Source organism: Rhincodon typus, chromosome 10 (genome assembly GCF_021869965.1).
Source record: "Rhincodon typus isolate 14 chromosome 10, sRhiTyp1.1, whole genome shotgun sequence".
Lineage (NCBI taxonomy): Eukaryota > Metazoa > Chordata > Chondrichthyes > Orectolobiformes > Rhincodontidae > Rhincodon > Rhincodon typus.
The window spans coordinates 76,700,722-76,709,970 of NC_063341.1; the positions used below are offsets into that span (position 1 = coordinate 76,700,722).

Here is a 9,249-nt window from a genome sequence, read left to right on the forward strand (position 1 = left end):
CACACACAAACACACGCACACATAGACACATAAGCACTCACACACACACATGCACCCTCTCATGCACACACAAACACATGCACTGTCTCTCTCACACACACACACACACACAGACACACACACACAGACAAGCAAGCACTCTCACGCACACACACAAACACATGCACTCTCTCTCACACACACACACTCACACATGCACTCTCTCACACGCACACACTAACACATGCACTCTCTCACACACACACATGCACACATGCGCGTGCACGCGCACACACACACACACACACACACACACACACAAATAGAGTAACTGGATAATGGTTGGATAGTCTTTTTTTGTTGGTTAGATGGGGCATAATCACTGGACAGAACTTCTGCAAAAGTGATCACATGGGAATCTGGCTCCATGCTTGAGAAGGCAGTATCCACAAATGTGGAGCTGGAAAAGCACAGCAGGTCAGACAGCATCTGAGGAGCAGGAAAGGCAACGTTTCAGGCCGAAACCCTTCGTCAGGCACATGGGACGATGGCTTGACACTTCATTTGAAAGGCAGACCATCCAACAGTGCTGCTGTCTCTCAGTACTGGAGGGGGTCTGAGTCCCTAGTGTGTTAACGTGCTAGCCACTTGGGTATGAGGGGAAGAGCTAGTCACCCATGTTCTCTTACTCAATGACAGATGCTTGATCCACTGAGATGTCATTATTACTAAGTGATTTTGATTGATTAATTTATTGTTGTACAGTGAAAAGTGTTGTTTTGCGTGCTATTCAGGCAGGTCGTACCATACAAAGTGCTTCAGGGTGGCAGATCAGAGTGCAGAATGCAGTATTACAGCCTTGGAGAAGGTGAAGAGGGAGTGAATTAACATTTGAGAGGTCCATCCGAAAGTCTGATAACAGCAGCGAAGAAGCTGTTCTTGAATCTGTTTGTACATATATTGAAAACTTCTACATCTTCAGCCTGTTGGAAGAGGGTGGAAGAGAATATAACCGGGGTAGGAGGGGAGGGGTTTTTGAATACTCTAACAACTTTGCCCAATTCACTTCTAAGCTGCTTGAATGGACTAAAACAATACTTGAACCTTTAATTATTAAAAGGAATCTACTTCTCAATGAATCAGAAATTCCTGAATTTCTTCATAACCACTCACCCTTTATGTAATTACCACTTCTATAAGAATTAGGAGCAGGAGTCGGCCATCTAGCCCAACAAGCCTTATTGAATGGTGGAGCAGGTTCGATGGGCCAAATAGCCTACTCCTGCTCCTGTTTCTTATGCTCTTATGTCTGTAAGGCTGCATCCCATCTTGAGTCGCAAAGTCTTAATGATTGTGCAGAGAAGTGACAGAGCAGGAAAGAGAACGATGCAGATCCTGTACTGCAGATTCCAGTAGACAATGGGGTGTCTTGCCTCGAGAGCTCAAAAATCTGAGGCCGGGAATTGGGGCTTTTTAATCACGCGAGCAAACATAGCACAAAGGCATGATCCTGCGTGGACCCTCATCTTTGAAATGAGGGTTCAAGTTCTACAACAGATAACTAAGCATACAATCGTTGAGAAATAACCCAATCGATCTCCATCAATCAAAAACAGATTATCTGGTTGTTATTACATTTCTGTTTCAGGGAGCTTGCTGCGTGTAAATTGACTGCTGCATTTCCTAATTACATCAACAGCTATTCCTCAACAAGGCTTTGTTGTGGCCTCCTCCTGCTCCTATCTTCTATGTTTCTATGTTTGTCATTCATTCTTCCTGTGTTCCTGATGGCTCCTTGCTCCTTCTGTCTGACAGTTCGCAACAGTTGGAAAAAGAAATACTTTGAATCGAAGAAGCTGACTGCCCCTTTAGAAGAAACATCATGCAGGTTACGGAAGGAGCTGGAACAGCATTACCTGAAACTGCTGCAGCACCTGGAGGCCAGGGACTCGAGAAAAAGGCCCAGAAAGTCAACCAGCACTAGCGATCCCAAAGTAAATGCTGCTCATTTGGACAATCCAACCATTGTGATAATATATTGAACTGAGAATCACACAATTGCTACAGTGCGGAATGAGGCCATTCCTGCTGCAACTGTCCCAGGCATTAGTGAGACTGCAGCTGGAGTACTCTGTGCAATTTTGATCCCTTTACTTGAGGAGGGATGTGGTTATATTGGAAGCAGTCCAAAGGAGGTTCACTAGATCGATTCCAGAGATGAGGTGTTTGGTGAGGCATCGATTCCAGAGATAAGCAGTTTAGGCCTATACTCCCTGGAGTTCAGAAGAATGAAAGGAGATCTAATTGAGGTCTATAAGATGCTCAAGCAGATTGACAAAGTAGACGTAGGAAGGATGTTTCTTCAAGTGGGGCAATCTAGAACGAGAGGTCATAGTTTTAGGATAAAAAGGAGCAGATTTAAAATGGAGATGAGGGGAAATGGCTTCTCCCAAAGGGTCAGGAATCTGTGGAATTCACTCCCTCAAAGTGCAGTGGATGCCGAGATATTGAGTAAATTTAAGGAGGGGATAGATAGATTTTTAATGAGTAATGGGTTGAAGGATTATGGAAAGCGGGTAGGTAAGTGGAGATGAGGCGGAGGTGAGCCATGATCATATGAAATGACGGAGCTGAATGGCCTAGTCCTGCTGCTAGCTCTTCTGTTCGTATGAATATCAATATTCTATGTTTTTCCTTTCCATAATATGTCAGCAGTAATTGTCCAGGCACATAATGGGGCTACTAAAACAAAGTTGCTGGAAACGCTCAGTAGGTCTGGCAGCATCTGTGAAGAAGAAAACAGAGTTAACATTTCGGGTCCGGTAACCCTTCCTCAGATGGGGCTAACTGTCAGGACATGAGGAAGAAGTAACTGGATAATAAGATAAAAATGCTGCATTCATTTCTCTAAACGTTCAGAAAATAAATTAGAATGGGTTTGAACTGCTAGTGTTGTGTTAGGAATTACATGATTTTTCTTATAATATATGGTTGGCCTTCTGTCTCCCAATCACACTTAAGACCATCATTAGGGGCATGGGTTCAAGATCAAGCACCTCCAATGTTGTTTCTGGGATCTTACAGTGTGTTTAATTACTGCCGAGTTTGGCTGCCTACTCAAGGCTTTCGTAATCTTTGTTTCCTTTTTTTTGTAAGACTTTATGATGCTTGGTGCAATGATATCAATACAAACACTGATGATGTTCTTTTACAGAACGAGTTAATTATTCAGATTACAACACTCAAGCATGAGATTGATCAGCTGTACAGAAGTGTGGAAAATGCCAAAATGAAGCTAATTACTGAGATAAAGGTACAGTATTCTAGTCATCTACAGACTATATGGGTAGACTTTAGCACCAAAATTATTTTCATGAACACACAATAGAGGTTAGAACAACACAACCATGTTTTTCAGCAGGTTAATAAGACCATAAGACCTAGGAGCAGAAATTAGGCCATTTGGCCATCGAGTCTGCTCTGCCAGTCAATCATGGCTGATAAATTTCTCAATCCCATTCTCCTGCCTTGTCCCCTTAACTTTTGATCCCCTTAACAATCAAGAATCTGTTTATCTTCATCTTAAATATACTCAATGACCTGGCCTCCACAGCCTTCCATAGGTTCACCACTCTCTAGCTGAAGAAGTTTCTCCTTATCTCCAATCTAAAAGGTCTTCCCTTTACTGTAAGGCTGTGCCCTTGCGTACTAGTCTCTTCTGCCAATGGAAACATCTTCCCAACATCCACTCTGTCTAGGCTTATCCACTTAACCCAAACATCCCTGGATGCGATGGGCAATTTATCATGGCCAATCCACCTAGCCTGCACATCTTTGGACTGTGGGAGGAAACTGGAGCACCCACAGGAACCCAATGCAGACAGGGGGAGAACATGCAAACTCCACACAGACAGTCGCCTGAGGCTGGAATTGAACACAGACCCCTGGCGCTGTGAGGCAGCAGTGCTAACCACTGAGCTAATCTGCCACCCCAGTATTCTGTAAGTTTCAATTAGATACGCCCCCACCCCCGCCAATCCTTCTAAACTTCATCAAGTAAAGACCTAGAGACCTCAAACATTCCAAATATGTTAAAGCTTTCATTCCTGGATCATTTTCGTGAATCTCCTCTGGACCCGCTCCAGAGCCAGTACAAGCAGCATCAGAGGAGCAGGAAGGCTGACGTTTCGGGCCTAGACCTTTCTTCAGAAAAACCCTTCATTTTTCCGAAGAAGGGTGTAGGCCCGAAACGTCAGCCTTCTTGCTCCTCTGATGCTGCTTGGCCTGTTGTGTTCATCCAGCTCTACACCTTGTTATCTCAGATTCTCCAGCATCTGCAGTTCCTACTATCTCCAGAGCCAGTACATCCTTCTTGAGATATGAGGCCCAAAATTGCTCACAATATTCTAAATGTGGTTTGACCAGAGCTTTATAAAGTTTCAAAAGTACATCCGTTTTTATATTCTTGTCCGATCTAAATAACTGCCAACATTGTATCTGCCTTCCTAACTACCAACTCTACCTGCAAGTTAATCTTAAGAGAATCCTGGACTAGGACTCCCTTTGCACTTCAGATTTCTGAACTTTCTCCCCCTGTGGGTTAGGCATCGCTACTTTAGCTTATATCTATGTATATTTATAACTATTCTCTTACATTAACCCTATTTACAATGCAGGATTTTCTTTTGAGGAGGAGTTAAGTAGTTTGGGTCTGTCCTATTGGAGTTCAGAAGAACGAGAGGCCTTAGGGGACTTGACAGGGTCGATGTGGAGAGGTTGTTTCCCTTTTTGGAAGAGTCTAGGACCAGAGAGCATCATCTCAGAATAAAAGGCCACACATTTAAGACAGAGATGAGGAAGACTTTTTTTCCCTGAGAGGTTAACATATTGGTGGAATTCTTTACTGCAGGGGGCTGTTAAGGCTGGCTCATTAAGTATATTCAAGGCTGAGTCAGACAGATTTTTAATCAGTAAGGGAATCAAGGGTTCTGGGGAAAAGGCAGGAAAGTGGACTGGAAGATGATCATATCGGCTATGATCTCACTGAGTGGTGAGCAGTATAATCATTTATAGTGTATGAGAAGACAGTGCTGATTGGTTGGCAAGTGAACTCAGTAGCAGTATGCACCAGTTTGATGATGACTGATAGTAAACTGCCAAGTTTTATTTCAATTGTTATTAAAATTATGCTTCATCATCATTAATGCAAATAATATTGAAGGTTGCAAAAGGCAATTAGCATACTCCTGCTTCTATTTCATTGTTTCTATTCAGCCTCTTGTGTCTGTGCCAGTTATAAGCATAGTTATATAAAACGTAACATTTTTAAATGAGTGTGTTCGTGCTTTGTACGGTGGCTGTGTGAAAATATGCTCACTCTTTTCAGCTGAGACAGGTAGTAGAAGTTGCCATGTCATTCAGTGAACTTTTGGTAATAGCTTGATAACTCCTATTGCCTTTACAGCTGAGAAAACAGACATCTACAGATCTCCGAGCCCTCCGTGCTGAACTTGCACAGAAGAAAACCCAGTCATCCCTAAATCGCCTGCATGGTGGCTCTGTAACTCACAGTTTGAATGTTTTAGTGACTTAACCAAAACGAGACTGTGTTACCTTTGATCTCTTAGCCCTCCCTATGGGATCTTGCTTCAATTGGTATCCATGTTTCCTGATTTCACTCAAGTGATCCCATTTCAAAAACCATTTCACTGCCCGTGAAGCACTTTAGGACATCAAGGGGTTGTGAATGGCGCTATATAAATTCATGTTCTTCCTTTGCCTCTGTTCAGTTTTGACAAGACAAATACCAAAGCCACCTCACCGTTTCTGATTTACTTGCATATTCTGAAAGACAACCAAATTTGTTCTGTTTTAATTGATCTTTCAATTTATTTAATGCAAACTCTTAGAGTGCAGTAGAAGGCTGTAAAGTTGATTCCCCATTTGCAGCTGCTGAAACATGCGATTGTGTAATAGCATCGCTCAGCGAAGGTAAGAAATGGCCTGTATGAAGACAGGCAAAAAAAACCCCAATAAGTTCCAAAGAGGAAAGGAAGACACTTTTTATTTAAATTGCAATGATTCAAGGAGACAACTCACCAGCATTGTCTCAAGGCCAATAAGGAATGGGCAATAAATGTTCAGTCAGCATCAATGGCTCATTATATTTTGAAATGAATCATTATTTTCTTCTTTCTTGTGGTTAATGTAAATGTGGACCAGCAGCTACAATTTTGTCAAGTTACAAAATTAATAAATTGTAGGAATTTGAAAGGCAAGATAGTTCGTACTTCAGGATTTTGAAACTTTACTGGCATTTGAAAAAGAATGGACTTATTAGGGAGAGTCAGCATGATTTTATGTGGGGGATGTCTTATCTCACAAACTTGAGTTTTTTGACCAAGTCCAAAGATAATTGTTTTCACTAGTGCTTTGGAGACTGAGGGGGTGAGCGCATAGAAATATATAAAACTATGAGAGTATGGATAAAATGGATAGCTGGAGTCTCTTTCCCAAGGTGGAAATGTAAAATATCAGGGGCCATAGGTTTAAGGTGAGGGGGTAAAGTTTAAAGGAGATGTGCAAAGCTAGTTTTTTTTATGCTGAAAGTGTTAGGCACCTGGAATGTGCTGCCAGGGGAGGTGGTAGAAGCAATATTATAGCAACATTTAAGAGTCATTTAGACAGACACATGACCAGGCAAGGAATAGAGAGATCCGGAGCATGTGCGGGCATCTCTCTGCCTTAAAAATATTTACAGATTCTGCATCCACTGTCTTTTGAGGAAGGAAATTCCAAAGACTCTCAACCCTCAAAGAAAATAAAAATCCTCATCTCTGTTTCAAAAGGGTGACCCATTATTTTAAAACCATGAATTGTAGTTCTAGATTCTGCCACAAGAGGAAGCATCCTTTCCACATCCACGCAGTCAAATCCCTTCAGGATCTTATAATTTTCAATTAAGTCACCTCCAACCTCCAGGGGATATAGGGCTGGCCTGTTTAACCTTTCCTCATAAGGTAATTCATTCATTTCAGACTAGTAAAGTATAGTAAAACTCCAAAATTTGTTGAAGCTTTTTTGTCTCACACTCATCAGAATATTCACAAGAAATATTAATGTAACTGTTTTATAGTGTATGAGAAGACAGTGTTGATTGGTTGGCCAGTGAACTCAGTAGTAGAAATGCTTCCAGGAAGAATGCACCAGTTAGACGATGACTGATAGTTAACTGCCAAGCTTTGTTAAAATTGTTATTAAAACTATGCTTCATCGTCATTAATGCAAATAATGTTGAAGGTTGCAACCAGCAAATAACAAATAGATGATGTGTTTTTACGCAGCATGATATTGTAAAAGTTGGAGTGCATTGCGTTCGTCGTTACTTGCAAAGAGGTATAAAGAAGAAAAATTGCAGACCTGTTGGGGAAAGCAACGATAGTGTTGTGTATTCAATGGTTTCTTGTACTTTTAATATGTCTCAGAGTTGTGAAAATATGATGATAGTTTCAAAGTGTGCAACAGGTTTATTTATGTGTCCTTTTAAATATCACTGCAATCACAAAATGTTTGTACTTTTCTTTTATTCATTAACGGGATGAGGGCATCACTGGCCAGGCAGCATTTATTGTCCATCCCTAATTGCCCAGAGGGCAGTTCAGAGTCAACCACATTGCTGTGGGTCTGGAGTCACACGTAGGCCAGACAGGGTAAGAATGGCAGTTTCCTTCCCTAAAGGACATTAGTGAACTCATCCCTATCTAGCTCCAACTTTTAGATTTTTCTGTAGTATGTGTATAGTTTAGCTTTTAGCTAATACCCAGGGCCAACCAACTAAGCTCAGTGAATGTCAAATGTAAACAGGCTCACTTAGCGGAATAGCGAATAAATGAATATTGTGGGGGGTGCATAGTGGTGCATGGTAATCTCACTGGACAAATGATCCTAGACTAATGTCTGGGGTCATGGCTTCAAATCCCAGCATTGAAGAAAAATGTTGGACACTACAGGGAGCAGGGCTACAACTGAACGGCTCTTTCAAAGGGGCAGAATAGCCGCTTGTATTATCTCACTCTGTCATTCTGCAAAGACCCAAATAATGATCGACTCTTGCAAAATATAATGTGCTTTGAAATAGCAGAAGCAACAATTTATCAAATATAGAGACAGATATATTATTCTACATAAAGAACCTTATAGTACAGTGCACTGGGATAAGGGATGTTAATATCATTCTTAGCAAATTGGAATTTTTTTGTGTCCTGGCAAGTTCTTTACAAAACCAATTCAAAAACTACAACAATGTAAAAATTGTCATTTCTTGTACGTGGTAGGATTGAGTTTCTGATTTGGCTGCGATCAGAAAACTCAGCACAAATTAAGAAGTCTGCTTATTATTGCAAGTGAATTTATAGTTCGTTTTGCCACCCCAATTCACTTGTATAACTTCAAATGTAGCACCTTCCGAGAATCAGCACAGTCAGTATAAAAGCATCTTCTTTTTATTCTGTTATGGGCTGTAGGCATCGCTGGCAAGAGCAGTGTTTATTGTCTATCTGTAACTGCCCTTGAATTAAATCACTTGCTTTTCCATTTCTGTTCTGAGCCAACCTCTGTGAGTTGCTACAAAGATACTTCATATTTAATACTTCCTGGAGGATGTAAGTTCTGTAGGAATGTAGAAGAACGGACTTTTGTTTCTAGTTGTGTAGAAAATATCTGGAGTGGTTTATTTAAGAGATCATTGAAAGGTCACTGTGGCCACTGGAGGTTTTTATTTTTTTAAAGGAGGGTTTCTAGAAATCACAAGGCTGGTGATAACTACTTGTTTTGTTGTAGACCTCTGCTGGGACTGCTTGAACAGTAACTGGCTTGGACTGTATTTTTATACCTGGAATTAGTTGAGGGACAAAAAGCATGTGAGGAAGGGATGCCCAGCTCATCTCTCCTATTTTGTGAAAAGAGTTCTCTTGTTGAGTTCAGGATGAAACTCATTGGTTCTTCTGCAACAGTGATTGCAGAAACTTCTCAGTATTGCATTTCCTGAGCAAAAGGGAAAAATAAATGAGATACAACTGGCCAGTTCACTAAAGCAGATTTCACGATCCATAACATCATCAGCACATAGGATTATATCTTTCTTGGTCTCTGACAATTCTGATGCATGCAAATAGCTCCCAATATGCTCCAAGGAATATTCATTTAATTCTTATAACTGAGATTCTAATCTCTGAACATTCAATAACTTGATATTTAGAGAGAGCAATCAAC

General features: G+C 41.0%; 1 protein-coding gene across 1 annotated transcript in view; it reads left to right on the forward strand.

Annotated features, from left to right (window-relative positions):
* spata1 (spermatogenesis associated 1) overlaps positions 1-7,578 on the forward strand; it is a 65,061-nt gene extending 57,483 nt beyond the window's left edge. The window contains exons 4-6 of the mRNA XM_048601557.1: positions 1,795-1,973; positions 3,194-3,292; positions 5,444-7,578. Of these exons, the coding sequence (XP_048457514.1) occupies positions 1,795-1,973; positions 3,194-3,292; positions 5,444-5,572 (407 nt within the window). The 3' untranslated portion in view covers positions 5,573-7,578. The remainder of the gene's footprint in view (positions 1-1,794; positions 1,974-3,193; positions 3,293-5,443) is intronic.
* Positions 7,579-9,249: the final 1,671 nt, after the last annotated feature.